Below are 17,623 nucleotides of genomic sequence, written 5' to 3'. Positions count from 1 at the left end.
ATTTATTTTTTTACAGATGATGAAAATCAGTCGTGTATATAGATAACTTCAATCCCCCCAAAAAAATTCAAGGACTTTCAAGGACTAGTGTAATTTTTGGCTGTTTTCACAAACTTTCCAGGGCCTTGAAATCCTTTTTACAAATTCACAAACGTTCAAGGATTTCAAGGAYCCRTGGGAACCCTGATAAGAYCTCTTCAGGAGTTTCAWTTCTRCTTGTGTTTCTATATTTTTGTTTCTTAGCCAGTTTCATATTCYACTTTGGATTCTGATATGCCAAAGCTTCAAACAGATTAGAAAACAAGAAACAGAAAGGCTCAAAATACCACAACAAATGCTGTGGGAAAAATCCATAAAGGCACATGGTGCATTTCCTTTTTTACAGTCAAAGACGTGAACTACTTTGGAGAGTGGAAGGCCACATGTATTAAAAAATGGAATAGTGGGAATAAAACAGCAAAAAAATTGCACACACAAAAGAAAAGCCAGGGACATTCTGAAGTGAAGTGGCTCTCTGTTGARATTTCAATAGAGCGCGTCAATGATGTGAGACAGTTTGAGTTTATCGCCCTGTCTTGTCTTAAACAGGGCTGTATGGATGTCCCCTTAAACAGTAAAGCCTCCAGGGAGACAAAGGATAAATGTCAAGCAGCATCTTATCTGACCTCTCTGGAGAAAACGGCAGCAGGGATGTGACATTACAATAGCAGAAGATTAAACACGAGAAAGGGAAGTCTGCACAGGAAAAAAAAAGGGAAGTGAAGTGGATATGTAGGACACAGAAATGTGGGCTGTTGTTTGTGAGTCAAAGGAGAAAGTCCATCTTTGCACTATAAATGCCTGGGGACTGGTGTCAATTTCACTGAATATAAAGGTGACTAACAACACGTGTCTTTTTCTTTTGTGTTGTGTACTTTCTTATGAAAATGATATGGAATATTAATTTAAACACATTTACAGTTAAACAGGAATAAAACAAAAACTGTCATGTCTTTGTGAGGAACAATATTCAGAAACACAAAACATCACAAACGAAAACCTGAATTTGTGCCTGAAATGTAAAAGTGTCATGCAGAAAGACAGAAAGGACACACAACCCAAAAATTCAAGGGGACAGAAAGGATAAATCGCAATAGATTTGTTTGTTCATCTTTCAAGACTAAATAAAATTGATTTACTAAAAAAGGAAAAAACAGCTACATTACATTTCATTATGTATCACATAATGGGAATTGAGAACTAACACAAAAGCACAAGGAGAAGTAAGTTATTATTGTGATGGSAGGACTTTACCTATAGATAGGCAAAGGTTGCCCCCTATCAGAAGTAATAAMTAACTGCAGGAGTCACGTGCCTACAGGCTGGTTTAGGCACTGCCACGCTTGCTCACTTTAAAACCATACATAGATAATAAATACACTTCCGCCTAGTCCAAAGTGACATCGAAATCAAACAGCTCAGTAAACGTTAGAGGAAAACCTTCAGAAATAATACCAACCCGCTCCTGTCCTGCTGTGTCCCAGATCAGGAACTTGTGCAGGTCRTTTTGGTATTGCACTGTCTTGGTCATAAAGGACGCCCTGGAGAAACACAAACACAAAAATTTCACTGCAAAAAAATGTCGAAGCAGGATGTTTATAAAATGTTGTGATTTGTGTCGTGAGTTATAGTAATATTGTATATATCCATCCAACCATATTTAATGAGCTTTAGTTCAGGTGTTTTTACTTTATTCATTCGTGGTTGTTATGTCAATGGCAAGATAYGTTGTTTTATGATCCTACTGTTCACTTTATTTTAGCATATTGTGATCTTTTCATAATGCTTTTATCATCACGATGTTTTGTTGGATTGTATTTTATATTTTAAATGGCTGTAAAGCACTTTGTAATTTTTTGAAGGTATATAAAAGTTCTAGGACTTGTTAGTACTCATCATTCTGATAAAGTTACTTTATATATATATATATATATATATATATGCTCATTATCTAATAAACTGATGGTTCTAATGGTGTAAGAAATATGACAAATCAAAAATTACTTTGTTTGCATCTAATACAACAAAAAATGTAGAACCCTAAGATAAGCTAGGAATAACACTATACATGTAATAGGGTTTTTTAAATCAAATCAACAGAGGTTTGACAGAGCCATTGTAAATTTATGTTTCAGTCACTCAGTAGAGTATTAAGATGTGAGCTCACTTTCTGTGAACTGATATCACTGTCAACACCAACAACGACAGTCCGGCACAGGAAACAGACAGAACTTACCCAATTGTYGGGTTTATGTTTGGGTCAAAGCTGTCCTCCACAAATCTACAAACAATACTCGACTTTCCAACACCAGTATCCTGCAGTGACAAAACAAAGGGGACATATTCATAACAATGTCAGAAACAATGATCTCTTTTTGTAGCATTTTCTTCTATCCTGCCATGTAAGCTGTAACGTATAGAGAAATAAACAAAAACAAAGTGTTAATGTTTTTGTATTTTTTATAGAATGTAAAAAGTAGGATGGGGTGTAAATCTAATATGCTACTGGTGGAAAATATTACTGTTTATAATGTTGGTATGAGCTATTTATGTTGCATGACTACCGGTATATCCTTCCTGTTTCTTTATCTGACTCAAATGAAGTGAAGGGGGAAATGACGTACACTCATCTGCAATTTTCTGTCACAGTCTGTACGAGGATTGAACAGAAGAAAAAAAAAAAGATTTTTAAAAGGCCCCCCTCCAAAACAATATTGATTATGACAACTTTTAAAGAGTAAAAGATTGGCTCCCAAGTAGCAAAATACACAGTAAGATGCTATTGAGTAAAATATTCAGAAATGCATTCATGTGATAGTGACTTGTCTCGTCACGTTACTCGTGCTTTTTGTTAATACCACTAAGACCCACAGGTTTTTTGTGAAACAACATATCGCAAATTTAAAAACGCATAATAATTATGTAATAGAGACTTGTTCATTAGTAACAATTCAGCCCCAAGATGGGCAGTTAGCTGTGATGGCATAATATGTTGGCAACACATTGTAAAATAAAATAAAAAAAATCAATTCGAACTTACCCCCAGGAGACAAACTTTTAACTCTCTTAAAGCCATATCGAATTATTGCGAAATAAGTTTAAGAAATATCATTGACAATTTTCTTTCATGTTTTTTGCTTTCAATTTTCAATATGCTTCAGGTAGTCTGTCTGTGTTTAAACACACGTCATCGTAATAGAAAGCTGGCAAATGCACATTTTAAGTTAGCCAAAAACGATTGATAAAAGCGTTAAAACACCTCCTAGTTTGTCTTTGTAAATATGATCATTTTCTTAGACAGCTAACTAGCTAACAGCAAAACCACCAAATCGTAAGGTCTCCATCTTGAACTACGACGTGTGGTCACGTGACAGTATCGGCTTTTTTTTTCCCGGAAATTACACAAAGAAGCCCTCTAACTTCTGTTTTACATGCAGTTAGTTCGAGCTTGTTCCAGAGCTGAACAGCGGGTATACTGGGCAGTTCTTTAAAATTCAATTTACCACTGAAATAGTAGCATCAGGAAGAAGCTTCAGGAAGTAGTTTTCTATCGTGTTTGAGTGACAGCTGCACGGTGGTGACAGCTGCACGGTGGTGACAGCCCACACTGCACGGACGGTGTTGTACCGCAAAAAGCACCCATACTGTGAAAAGGTCCCTCCGACATTAATTATTATTATTATTATTATTATTATTATTATTATTATTATTATTATTATTATTATTATTATTATTATTATTATTATTAAGTTAAATAATAATCTAACTGACACCATCACAAACTAACAATACCAAACACAGTGATACAAAGGGGGGAAATAATTTGGCAGAATATATTCTGCTAACCTGGCTTGTTATATAAAGCTCTGACTCTAGGTAACATTTATATATCAGTTATAGAATATTTGTAGTTTGGTGTATTGTTTGGATTAAAAACGGATCAACTTGTCTTGTTTTACTCATTTAATGCATTGAAATGTCTTTTCCACAAGGGGGTGCTTTATACGGAAGGGGTACATTTTTCGGCACAACACCGGCAGCCAGCAGAGCAGCCGAGCCGATACTCAAGATGGCAGGTAGTGGTACTTTTTAAACCTTATTTGTTTTATATGTTAAAGCTTTTGGTACTTATAAGTCATGCTGTGCTGCTCGTTGCTGACTGAGCAGCAAAAAAACTTGACTACTTGTACAATATTATCAAGCTAAGTGTAGAGTTATGAGAGTCAAGTCAAACGCTGGACAAACCGTGTTAGCCGACTTAGCGAGACAGGCTAGCCTGGAATATGAAGCTACCCGGGGTGTCGAAATAATTCGTTTCGGAAGTAATAAAAAACAACTTATCATCTTGTGAAGTTAAATAACAATAAACCATCAAAATAGTTTCGTGTTTAAACGCCATTGTACCCTAGAAGTTGGGTTAATTTTTGATAATGTATCAAGGAAAAGGCTATCGAGTTGACCTAGCTAATGTTAGCCGGGTAGCCACAGTCAGTATCAGCCATAAGCTGAGCAAATCCTCTTCATAACAAAGCGGATATGTTGTCTTTGCAGTAGTGTTTTGGGGGTGACTTTTATTTTATTGTTATTATTTTGTTGTTGATGTTTTGGTAACGCTTCCCGATTCACTCATAAGAACCAGACTGTCATGTCGAGGGGGTTGTTTTAAAATTTGGAGCAAATTCCTTTGCCCTCCCAGCTGTAACACATGCTTCTCTTCCTTGTCCTGTCTTTCTGGGCTCTAGCTTTTACTAAGCCATTGTCATATACTCAGGACTGAGTGGTTTTATGAAGTTATTTTCACTCTTGTAAAGTTAAGCGAGAACCTTTAGTCTTGTTAAAAACAGGAGTAGCGTCGTCAGCACGTAGTTATAAATAGTACAATAAAAATTATTGCACTAAAAGCAATGTATGTAGCAATGTATCTATCAGCAGAACATCAGAAACATTGTAATAGTTAATGTAAAGAAACAGTAGAAGTTGTGATATATATATATCACTACATCCATAAACAATAAATGGCAACAAATGTTATTTTTGATGACATTATTGTTTATTAAAGGTAGATTTTAGACTACAATAATGTTTGTCACAGAAACCATAGCCCAGAAAGATTCAGGTGGTTTTGAATCTGTTCTTAGGCAAAGACGAGTAGTATTTTTTTAACTACAGTTTTCATAATTTGGCACAGCCGAACAAAATAAGTATCCTGATTGTGTGTTTTATTTATAAATATTCTCTGTTTTAATCATTCAGGTGAAAGAATGTATTTACATAAATATGAATAAAAGCTAAAATCACTGAGCATTAGTTTTAATTTGTCATATTTTGACAAAATTAGTCTCAAATTAATCAAGGGGCTGGGGAAACAAACAAACAAAAAAAAAAACCTGCTTGACAGAAATGATTTGGTAAAACTGTAGTAGGTGGACATATAAAGTGTAAAAATAACTTCAAACTGCAATCAATGGAATCCTGTATATAGATGACAGAACAAAATGTAACCACTCCAGTTGGCTGAGTAACACTTGAAAAATCCCAATAGCAGGATATAGCTGTAATATCAAATTTTGTCAACAGTTTTGATTAGACTTTATGTTGGCAGTTGAAAATGAAAAGAATATCATGTAGCAAAACACATCACTAAAGCCACAAGTCACACATAGATCCTGTGATTTCAGTGTGTGAGGCTTTACAGCATGATTAATCCACAACAACACAATGATTTGTTGTCAGTTTTACTAGAATGAGACTTTGTCCCTTCTTAATAATTGTCAGGCAGTAAAACTGTCATCCCACAACTCTTTTCTTCTCGTGGAAGCCACCACACAGATTTTATTTATTTTTTTGTCTGTTTGTTTTTACTTTTTTATCAGCGTTATTTTTGAAAAATCACTTCAATAAATCCAGTTTAAATATTGTTACRCATAACAGACATAAAATACAAACACCACTGTTAGTCTAAAGATATTAAGTAAGAATTAATTAAATTGAATGATGTTTAAACAGTATTTGTCTGTTGATGATTATGTCTTCCACTAATTGCTTTATCCTTGCAGGTCTATCTTTATACTTTGAAGATAGCCATGATGATCTCGATGATTGTAAGTACTGATTTTGCTCTCAACAAAGATGCATCAACGAAGTTCACGTGTTCAGCAAATCAAATGTAATTAAAATTGACAAAAGTCAGAACGCAGTGGTGTGCATCACAGTGAAACACCCATAATGGCTACGATTTAAACATTAAGCCACTTTCTAGCGGTAAAATATTCTTTTTGACTCTCCTGCAGTTGGATTTGATGATTACTCGTCAGAATGTGATGGCATCCGCATCACAGCCTTCCTCGATGCCGGACAAGACAACCTAACTCCTCTTGGGAGGCTAGAGAAATATGCCTTTAGTGAGAATACGTTCAATAGGTGAGTGGCGTCCTGTGATCAGGCTGGCAGGCTGCATTTTTTTATTAAACATTTGAATTTTTGAGTATTTTTTACTGTTTTTGAGGGATGTTGCAGATGCACCAAACTAAGAATGGTCTCCTAAGTTTATTGTATACAAGCCATGCAACAACAATAAAGATCAATTCATTTGAGTTTTGTAAAGCATATTGTACATTTTAAATGTATGATATCAGTTACATCATCAGGGGTCGGCATAACCATTGTTTAGGTTGTCCGAGACGACCTATTTTCATTTCGGACAACCAGATCCCGCCTCCAAGTTGTCCGGTGGACAACCAAGAAAAAATCAGCGGGTGTTCGTCATTGTAAAAATGAATGGGAGGAAAAAGAACTTGTTAAAGCCACCTAAGGATTAAACTACGGTTCTTTCACCCAATAAAGAGAACCACAGTCAAAGTTTTACCCAATCAGAACAGAGCAGGGCGGGCCCTGCTGTCTGACTGACACTCAGTCCAGGAAACGCTGAGTGTTTTCCCAGGAGGTGTTCACCTGAGCTATTTTCCACCGAGGATTTTGTCGTATTTTATATATATTATATTTCTAAAAGCACCTCGCAGCATTTCTCCTGTAACACCGTGTATTTACGAGCACAACAAAACCACGACAGATCTGACTGTTTTTAAAGCGAGGGCTGAGAGGCAGTTTGACCGCAGCCACAGCACCTCTTCACGTGCACCGCGGCCCCGACCGGCCCGGGACTTCAGAGTCCACATGTCAACCCCTTCACATATTTTCGTGTATAATGAGCATAACAAATCAGTAATTTTCGCAAAAAATCAGTGTTAATCACATGCGAGTCGGGTGTGCAAGCGGACCACAGCCGCGCGGGGTGGAGTGGAGTGGGGTGGGGAGGGGGGTGCCGTGTCTACGTTTGACTTTCATTTTCCTCTAAAACCACAGAGTTCTCTGAGTCAGCTTCAGGTGCTTGTAGTTAATCATAATATCTTCTAAATTTAACCAGGTGTTTTGATGCATTTACATTACACAACAATTATAGTGGAGAAACTTGTCAGTTTGGCTAAAAAAACCTGTAAAAAATAAATTATGTTTTTTCTGTGCAGAGCACGTCTTGTGCTATAATTCTTTTTAAATAAATACATCAAAGCTCCTCAGTTGAAAACACTAAAATGACAGAAGAGTTGTTTAAATCCCCTTTATCCAGAAAGTCTTCAGTCCTAAGAACACTAAACTGTAGCTTTAATAAGGTCATGTAGACAGAAGGCTATACTACTATTTATGTGCTTCTGCGGTCCTACAGCTGTTGCTTTCACATAAGCATGTTTATTTGTTGTCTGGATGCTTTTTATATTCAGATTTGTAGGAGTCAAACCCTCCTGCYGTTTTCCAACAAACATGTTTACAATGTTCTTGACAGCTTTGTCAGTACTGTGCATTACTCTGTGTAGGCTTGACATTTGTAGTCATTGGCAGGCAAACTACTAACTTAGGCTATTGCTTTCTAGGCAGATCGTGGCTCGTGGCCTGCTTGATGTGCTTCGAGAGTTCAGTGACAATGAAAATGACTTTACCAGTGTCATGGAAACAATTGCCAGAATGTCAGAGGATGCAGGTAGATTTCTCTTTTTGCGTGTTTGTTTTTCATCTGTTCAGTTTTATTTTGCTTTAATAAGAGTATTCTTTAATGTCTGCACTCAGAGCCCACGGTGCGAGCTGAACTAATGGAGCAGGTTCCCAACATTGCCATGTTTTTGCACGAGAGTCGGCCAAATTTCCCAGCCGCTTTCTCAAGATACTTAGTACCTATTGTCGTGCGGTATCTCACTGACCCAAATAACCAGGTAGGCTTCACATTCCTCACTATTTATATTTGATTTCAGGTCAAATTAGTAATTTTTGTTGGTGCAATTTTGGAGTATTCAATGTTTGTTTTTTTACCACCACCTTATTTATTTATTTTTTTGTAGGTTCGGAAGACGAGTCAGGCAGCGCTGCTTGTTTTGTTGGAGCAAGGCCTCATTTCTAAAGCTGACATGGAGACCAAAGTTTGTCCAGTTCTGCTCGACTTGACAGAACCCAGCAGTGATGATGACTACAAAATTGAGGCAGTTGCTGTAAGAGACCCACTGATCTCATTGATCTTCAATTAAAAAAAGGGTTATTGTGACAAAATACTTTTTTTCTGAATTATTAAACTTTAAAGTTTAAAACAAATACACTAAATACATGTACAATATTTCAGTGTAGTTATTTTAATTACTGGCTTTTTTTATTTTGCTACACATAAATGTCAGCCATAATTAGATTTTACACCTTCATTTTCAGCCTCCTACAATACTAACAACACAGGGTGAAAAAGCTCGATTTAACTCAATTTTAATATGCAAGTGCGTCATAGTTACATTAACTCAGACCCTGTCAGATTTCGCTGGTACTGACCTGCTCTGCTTGGGTTATTTCTAACAGATCATGTGTAAAGTTGTCACCATGCTGAGCAAAGACACCGTGGAGCTTCTGCTTCTGCCACGTTTCTGCGACCTGTGCAGCGATGCCAGACTCTTCCAAGTGCGCAAGGTAAGTAACCCCAATTCATTCCTCCCATCTCCACATCAAGAGACCGTCAAAAAGTCGAGAATTACTTTAAGAATACAAACTGTTTTAATCTGCGAACAAAGCTGAGACAGCATTTACTGGAGCTCAAGTTTAATTGCGTCCCATCTCTAAATTAAATCACTAAGCAAGTCATCGACGACTGGGTTCTGCGCATCAGCTTAGCTGACACTGAGCTGTTGTTTCTCCCTGTGGAATGTTAATGCTCTGTAACTGGTGCCAGTTGGTGCAGGAGCTACAAATTTTAGTGAAACATTCTCGAAAGATTTGTTTTAGACTTGAACTGTAGCACAGCCACACGTGCATTATTGAAGGCTGCAGTCTACTTTTACTAGATTGTACAGAATATAATTAGCACACACGGGWACCATAAGTAGAATACAGCCCTTGCTTTAAAACCCAGTGTTAGTTCATTATTTTATTTGGCTAAGTAGATGGACAAGGTAACTCACGGCAGTTTTAAGACAAATATTCTTCCATTTTTAGAACAATTCTTAATTTATTTTATTTATTTATTTATTTTCTCATTTAAATTTTTTTTTAATTTAGCTCTTTTTTATGAAAATATACATGTATTAATAAACTTTAATGTCAGTCACAAATATTTCACTGTATAAAGACATAGTTTATGTCTAGTAAGAAAACATTGTTATATAGTAATTTTATTTCATTCTCATTTTTCAGGTGTGTGCAGCTAACTTTGGAGAGTTTTGCTCTATTGTCGGTCAGGAGGCCACAGAAAAACTACTGGTAAGACTTCAGAGAACATTTTCTTTTTTTAATTTTATTTTTAATTAATTTTGTTTTTTATCATGCAAGTTTGTGTTTTTCTGAGGCCTGTTTGTGACATGGTACCCACTGCACTGCGCTGACTTTATTTCTCATGAGGTCAAAATGATGTCATATGTGTTTTCCATCAAAAGTCAATAGTTCCTTTGTTCCCCAGCTGTTGACAAATCCCTCTTCAGTTCAAACACTGACTGTTATTATTTTAACGTAGATGCCGAAGTTCTTCAACCTTTGCTCAGATACCCTTTGGGGCATCAGGAAAGCTTGTGCTGAGTGCTTCATGACCGTCTCAAATTCCACCTCTCCAGAGGTGCGACGCTCAAAGCTGTCACCCCTGTTCATCAACCTCATCAGTGATCAGTCCCGCTGGGTGAGACAAACAAACTAAAAAAAATTTATTTTCTTCTGGCCACAAAAGCTTCCTGCATATATTGTTGAATAACTTGGTAAGACTTAACAGTAAAATAAATGGGCRCCACACACCTCTGATTTCAGGTGAGACAGGCTGCCTTTCAGTCTTTGGGGCGATTCATCTCCACCTTCGCCAACCCCTCCAGCACAGGCCTTCATTTCAGAGACGATGGTGCCTTTCCAGAGGTCCCCAGGTGTACATCAGAGAGGTGAGGCTAACCTGCACATCAGACTCATCCAACTTCTATAAATAAAAATAAAATTTGATTCAACACCTAAAATTTTAACTTTAAATCATCAATAATCCACCTGTCAAGGTGAGGATGGACTCTTTTTTGTTTCTCCAAAGCAGTGGTGGAAAATTCTGGTTCTTGAGTTCCACTATCCTGCAGGTTTTAWAGGTTTCTCTGCTTTGACACACATGATTTGAATAAATTAGTGATTAACATTATTCTGCAGAGCTTAAGGCACACTGAAGAGCAGAGAAACAACAGAAACATGCAGGATATTGGCCATCAAGGACCAGAATCGGACACTACTGCTCTAAGCGTTAATTTGCAAAAATTAAAAATTTGATGCAATTTCTCAGAGTACATCTTATGACCTTTTGAAGTGGTGGTTTGAAATCCCTCAGTTAACATTCCCACAAAGATCTAACTCAGTGATTTACATTTTTACTACTAAAAACTAATGCACCGTTGAACTTGTAAAATGCTTTTTCATAGACTCCTAAAAGCATGTGCTCAAAGTGTTTGTATATTTATTTTCTCCTTTCAGCAACTGCTCTTTGAACCCCTTGAACTGCTCTGACATTAGCAGCTGCCACAAAGAAAGACCCATCACCCACACGCCCCCCAACCAGGATGGCCGAGCCACACCATCACCAGAGCACGTGTCGACTGCAGACTGTGAGGACTCGCACAACTTTGACGACAACCACTCGCCTGGTCCTGGAGACGGCTTCATTACCACAGACAGCACCAACAGTCCCACGGCAACAAACAACGCAAGAAACACAAAAGAAACAGAGCAGACAGATGAGAACTTTAATTCCTTCAATTATTGGAGAGCTCCTTTACCAGACATCAGTGAGGAGCTGGAGATGTTAAGTTGTCCGGGATCTGTGCAAATAATGGAGAAAGAGGGGGAGAAGGGGGCAAAGGATGAGGAACAGGAGGAGAATTGTTCAGATTCTAATACCAGCCATGGCAAAGCTACCAGCGATCAGATCCAGAAGGTTTTAGACTGTTTGCAACCTCACATTGATGATCCTGATGTACAGGGTAAGTATACAGAGCCTGGGCGTATGATGACAGTTTTGGTGCTGTGCTGTACATTTTTAGTTGATTGTGTAATATTTTGTACTTTTATTTTAACCTCCAGCTCAAGTCCAAGTATTGTCAGCAGCTCTGAGGGCAGCCCAGCTGGACAGCCCCTCAGAAGGCAGCCCAACAGAAGAAGAGCCAGAGGTGCTGCTTGAAAATGATCCTGACTGCCCATCAGGAGAGAGTCAAGCTGCAGAGCCTCAGTCAGAGATCGAGCAAACCTGCACAGAGGAGCAAACCTGCACAGAGGAGCAGCAAGCAATGGAAACGTCTCCCTCCTCAGAAACATGCCCAGTCCAGGAGCAAGAAGATGAAGAGACGCAGACAGAACCCCTGGAGGAGCATGAGGAGCCTCCTCCACTCTGTCCTGTTCTGGTACGTGACTCTGTAGGTCATTAATGTCTTATCTAACATACAGTGTTATCGATGCTGCAGGATTAATATTTGAAATACAGTTTAAAGTGCCTGTGACGTCAAATGTTTGTAATAYAYGTGAATGTATTTTTAGAAAGAGGACAGAGAGAAAGTATTGCAAAAGAAATTTGATGTCACTGAGATGAACAGTTGTTGAGATATTTGCCTGTGAAGTAACAGGAAGTGATGTCAAAGGGGAATGTCTGCATGTGAACAGAGTTTTGCTAAAATGGCCAACAACCCAGACTGTGGAGAAGAATCTGATGTTTCTTTAGATTATTTTGAGTCACTATCAGAGAGATGTTCAAATAATATTGCTTCAATAAATAAAGACCAGAGAGTTTTCTTTGTTAAAGACTTACCCTTTGATGTCACTTCCTGTTTCACTTTGGCTGAGCCAAGTTCAAATGAAAATATGCCAGTCATGGGATAAAATAGGTTGAATCGTGTGTATTATTCCAACTTTCTTAAATATAAAGATGACTTCTTTGACTTTTTGTGTTTGAAGAAAATGCGTGTCACGGGCACTTTAAATTGGCAAGAAGTGATGCGTTTGTTTTACTTCTCAGCATCAAGCTCCTCTGTTAATCTAGAGTGATATATTTTTTAATTATCAAGATTTAAACTCAATTAAAATTGTGTATTGTGTTGTATTTATATATTTAATGATTAAAAAAGTTTAGTAATAAACCAAACCAGTATCAAACCAAGGCAGTTTGTAGAGTAGTTTGAGTTTTTCCCATGATTGCCCAGTTTCCTGTGTTTTGTGCATCAAGTTTAAACTGAACAAACTGCTACTGCATAAAATACTAGGTTTTATTCCTGTGTCTATAAGATCTTTTTCATGTGTTTTTGCATGCAATCTGACGGTCTAATTTGTTGTGTAATTTTCTGATTTTTATTTATTTTTGTCCTGCAGGAGTCTAACTTCATYGAAAGTGTTGAAGAGGAGAAAAATGATGACTGTCCTCACAGCCTAATGTCAAAGATGAAGCCTAAAATCCAGGTGAGTCAGCTAAAATAAACATACAATCTTTATAATCATTTTAAAATGCATCAGATTCTTAAGAATGTTGATCAAAACTGCTTTTTTAATATTAAACYTCTGCCTTCCTGTCTACAGAATGTGATCCCACAGCAGCTGTTGGATCAGTACCTTTCCATGACAGACCCTGCCCGGGCCCAGACAGTGGACACAGAAATAGCCAAACACTGTGCCTTCAGCCTTCCAGGTGTGGCACTCACGCTCGGTCGGCAGAACTGGCATTGCCTGAAGGACACGTATGAAACCCTTGCTACTGATGTGCAGGTGAGAAACGCAATGTAGYAAGAATTAGATTTTATTTGGCTAAAATTAGACATTCAGTAGTCATCTGTTGCTGAAGCTACAACACGTTTGGGAATCCATGGCTGCTTTTGTAGTAATTTTGACCCGTCGTATTTTCGTTCTCAGTGGAAGGTGCGCCGTACGTTGGCCTTCTCCATTCACGAGCTGGCTGTTATCCTGGGGGACCAGTTGACGGCAGCTGATCTGGTGCCCATTTTCAACGGTTTCCTCAAAGACTTGGACGAGGTTCGCATCGGTGTGCTCAAGCATCTGTATGACTTTCTGAAGGTAAGCTGTCAGACAAATGCCATGAAAGACTGAAACGGTTTGGGTTTGAAAACYAAGCTGACGCGTGTGTGGTTGTGTACTTGCTGCAGCTGCTGCATGCAGACAAAAGGAGAGAGTATTTGTACCAACTGCAGGAATTCATGGTGACGGACAACAGCCGCAACTGGAGATTCAGATACGAGCTAGCAGAGTAAGTTTTCTTTTCCACCAGTTCGGTTTCAAAATTCTCGTACAGTGTTGCAGGGCCTCAGCTCATTTACTCAATCTGTTTTTCCTCTTCTTGATTTGCTCGTCTGTATTATCTGTCAYTGCCATCAACTAAATGTACTCACTGGAATCTGCCTTGTTTGTTCTACCCCAGGCAGCTGATCTTAATCATAGAGTTGTACAGCCACTACGATGTGTATGACTACCTCAGACAGATAGCGCTCACTCTCTGCTCTGACAAGGTCTCAGAAGTCAGGTGGATCTCGTACAAACTGGTAAGTTTACAACAGGAAGTGCGTGGAGTGGTGGAGGGAGGGGACGTCAGATGAGTTATTTTAGCGTGTCGTCACCTCTGCTTTCTGTCAGGTGGTAGAAATCCTCCAGAAGCTGTACGCATGCGGCGCAGATGACCTGGGCTTGAACTTCATCAACGAGCTCACCGTCAAGTTCTGCCACTGTCCTAAGTGGGTGGGCAGGCAGGCCTTTGCTTTCATCTGCCAGGTAAACTGACACATCAACTTTATGGGTTGATTTTATAGTTTCATTCCTCTTTGATTCATTTTCTGAGCTACTTTTGAACTAATAATAAAATAAATACGTGATGACGCTTTGTGTTAAAACACCTAACTGATCTTGTTTCTGGAACTTATATCGCTACTAATGTTAATGTTGCTTTTCAGTAATAGTTCTTAAAATATAGAATATATTGCCTGTGAAATGTGTTGCACAAGTCGGTGACTAATATGAATGTGTCATCTGTCATCCTTGGGCAGTTCCTGTAATTCTGTAATGGACTTCTTTTTGTTTCAGTTTGTCAATTTTTGTGGTTTKAATTCATTCTTTTTCACTGAATTCTTGTTTATGTTCGTGTTTTGTTTTTGTTTTTTCCCCCTGTAGGCTGTTGTTGAAGAAGACTGCATGCCCATGGATCAGTTCAGCCAGCACCTCTTGCCCAGTCTGCTCAGCCTCTCCTCAGACCCAGTGGCTAATGTCCGAGTACTGGTGGCTAAGGCTTTACGACAGAGCGTCATGGAGAAAGGTAATCTATAAACTTAATTATGTGTGTTGGTTAGATTAYAAGTATATACAGAAAATAACTTTTTGTAAAACATCCAGTTTTTAATGATGCAAACAAACCATTTATTGCTGACTTTTAATTTTTAGACAGTTTTGAGTTTGGACTTCCTGTATGTACTTATAAAACGTTCCCACTGACTTGAGTTTTGTGTTCAGCTTACTTTAAGGATCCTGGCTGCGGCTGCTCTGACGAGCTGGAGGAGACTGTGATGGCTCTGCAGTCCGACAAGGACCGAGACGTGCGATTCTTTGCCAGCTTGGACCCAAACAAAGGCCTGATGGACACGGCTGCTCTGATCTAGCCTTATCTTTCCAAATCCTGTCAGTCTACCTGCCTGTCTCACCTGTCTGTCTGACTGACTGACGCACAGTCAGCGTTACCTTCAACACCAGCACCCGACCAGATTCACGACCACTCGCCTGCCGGGCAGACCCGACTTCTCTGAGAGTCACAACAGATGTTCAAATTGCAATATAAAACATTTATGCATGCTCAGACAACAAATGTCTCTGGTTGGGCAACACGAAGCGCACACAACAAAAACAAGCAAACCCCCTTTTGTGGGGGGGAGTTTTTAGAAAATGAGCTGGACTCGGGTGGCTGCCTACGCTAGGCCTGAACTCTCTTCCCGCCCTCCTCCTCCTCACTAACATCACCCCCACCACAGACTAAAACCTACGACGGGCTTACACTCTCCAAAGCTAATTCTAAGCTTGTTATAGATATTAAATGATTTTGTTTTTTTCTAAATCCTTCTTTTTTGTGGGTTTCTTAAAACAAGCAGGTGAGGCCTGCCTGTCTGCGTGTGCACTAACTCAGGGGGACTTTTCTGAACCTAAACAGCATTATTAAGCTTACACTGTAAGCAGCAGCTGCTGGAGCCAGGGTGAAAAAAAAAAAAAAAAAACCTCCAGCTGTCTCAGCAACAGACCAGCCAAAACAAGTAGCTCTGCTGGTCACTTGCCTCATTTCCTTCTGAATGCTTATCATCTCAGACACCTTTTTTTATTTCTGAGATGTCCTCTCGTTTCTCGTCTCTTCCCTCCTGCCCTTTTCATATCAATCATTCTGTCACCTCTTCTTCACGGGACACAAAAAMCACTGCTGCTGCACAGTAAGAACGGTGACTCCGCCACTCAGCTTGAATGAAACCATATCTTTGACATATTTTGGAAAAGCGTCCTAAAAAAAYATTGCTTCCCCATCCCCTTTTTGTGTCTAAAAAGTGACACTGTRTGTCTCCCAGATGACAGGAGACCAATCAAATACCTCTGTTCGGACGTAATCGGCCAGTGGGTCACACGTTTGGGGGTACATCTGTGTTCAAACATGCTCTGAATGTCCTCGGATGATTTATTCCCCCGTAACTATTCTGTGGTGTTAATGAAACAAGGGCTCATTACGAAGTGATACAAGGTGACTCAGAGAGAAGAGGAAGAAAGAAAGTAAGCACACTGTTGGGTATTGCATGTTTCCCCTCCTCCRCCCTCCTTGTTGTGTATAGTTTGTATCACTTCCTTAATGTTGACGTCATTTTAAAATGATGACCATGGTTACTTTCAGTGGATCTGACTAACCAGTTGTACAGTAGAATAAAGTAGTGGCTGTGTTAGCAGACTGGAGGAACCCTGATCATGTTTTTCTGTCTTGGTGGAATGACTTTAAGGCTATTTCTCTCTTTTTTTTTTTTTCACTTTTTGTACAGCTTGAACCTGTGGATAAAAAGGTGTGTTAATGGAACCAAGGCCAGTTAAGTTGAGATGTGTATGAACAGTGGGAGCAGTCACCAAGTCACTTTTTTTTCCTATCAATCGTCTGAGCTCATTTGTTCTGTTGTAAATGTTTACCCCTCTCTTTTTTTTTAATTTTAATGAGCTTATTTTGTGAACTTGAGCTGATTGTGGCGTGTGCTGTGCATCTCGTGTCTTTCTTCCTTGGAAAGGAGAGCTCATCGCAGTAATGGCGGTGTCGTCTCATCTCGTCTTTCTGCAATGTGTCCATCTCATTTTTTTAATGTAGTAGAACAGTTAATATATACGTTTTATGAAAGTTTTTTCTTTTTTTTTTCCAATTATGCACCGCAGTTCAAAGATTTTATATCCTAACTTTACAAAATTTACAACCTTTGTAATATTCAATGGTTTCTTTTAAAAAGACATTTTATGTAATGTTATTTTTAGTATTCTGTAATTAAAATGATGAAAATAAACTTGTGTGATTGATATTGACAAAACGGGACTAATCCGAGGAGCATTTTTAACCCAGTTTTATTCAGAGAATTTTGTTGTGATATCTTCAATATAAAATATATTTAAGTCATTAATGAAGCTGTATAACTCTTAAAATTAGTTTATGGTATCAGTAGGATCTTAAAAAACATTGTCAGAGTTTTATACTAAGAATATCTGTTGAGAAAGTAGGCTTTGACTTTTTGGTCAAACCTTGAAAATGACATTTGTGACATTAGGTGTCACACTTAAAAGTATGTGCTGTGTCAAATTTTAGCTCTATATTTGTAAAYTGGACTGAGTTACAGCCCCATTTGTGTGGTTAATTAGCTGTAGTAGCTGTCCTGAAAGGGACTGACTTCAAAAGTTTAGATTTTTCTGATGTTCTAGACAAATGAACAGACACTGGTGAAAAAAGAAAAAAATTGTATAGGTCTTCTGGACGGGTTCTTCTCTAATGAAACGTTTCGTCTCTCCTCCAAGAGAC

The 17,623-nt window shown here is 38.5% G+C and overlaps 2 protein-coding genes across 3 annotated transcripts in view; one reads left to right on the top strand and one right to left on the bottom strand.

Annotated features, from left to right (window-relative positions):
• The window catches only part of rab22a (RAB22A, member RAS oncogene family), a 10,162-nt gene extending 6,764 nt beyond the window's left edge, over positions 1–3,398 (bottom strand). Inside the window, exons 1-3 of the mRNA XM_014008632.1 lie at positions 3,080–3,398; positions 2,276–2,355; positions 1,499–1,580 (exon numbers count right to left, since the gene is read on the bottom strand). Of these exons, the coding sequence (XP_013864086.1) occupies positions 1,499–1,580; positions 2,276–2,355; positions 3,080–3,115 (198 nt within the window). The 5' untranslated portion in view covers positions 3,116–3,398. The remainder of the gene's footprint in view (positions 1–1,498; positions 1,581–2,275; positions 2,356–3,079) is intronic.
• Positions 3,399–4,050: 652 nt separating this feature from the next.
• ppp4r1l (protein phosphatase 4, regulatory subunit 1-like) lies at positions 4,051–17,117 on the top strand. 2 transcript variants are annotated; one of them, XM_014008631.1, is made up of 20 exons: positions 4,051–4,115; positions 6,096–6,140; positions 6,330–6,459; positions 7,965–8,071; positions 8,158–8,300; positions 8,427–8,573; positions 8,926–9,033; positions 9,754–9,819; positions 10,070–10,228; positions 10,354–10,478; positions 11,047–11,552; positions 11,653–11,969; positions 12,928–13,014; positions 13,132–13,317; positions 13,462–13,623; positions 13,713–13,813; positions 13,985–14,105; positions 14,197–14,331; positions 14,728–14,869; positions 15,064–17,117. In XM_014008631.1, the coding sequence occupies exons 1-20, from the start codon at positions 4,109–4,111 to the stop codon at positions 15,207–15,209; spliced, it is 2,940 nt and encodes a 979-aa protein (XP_013864085.1). In that variant the 5' UTR covers positions 4,051–4,108; the 3' UTR covers positions 15,210–17,117. The 2 variants fall into 2 exon arrangements, with proteins under 2 accessions (XP_013864085.1, XP_013864084.1); XM_014008630.1 differs by having other exon boundaries at positions 4,061–4,118.
• Positions 17,118–17,623: the final 506 nt, after the last annotated feature.

The sequence above is a fragment of the Austrofundulus limnaeus genome, unplaced genomic scaffold (genome assembly GCF_001266775.1).
Source record: "Austrofundulus limnaeus strain Quisiro unplaced genomic scaffold, Austrofundulus_limnaeus-1.0 Scaffold51, whole genome shotgun sequence".
In the NCBI taxonomy this organism is placed as follows: Eukaryota; Metazoa; Chordata; class Actinopteri; order Cyprinodontiformes; family Rivulidae; genus Austrofundulus; species Austrofundulus limnaeus.
The sequence above is the reverse complement of the archived record's forward strand: the minus strand, read 5'-3'. Positions and strand labels throughout refer to the sequence as shown.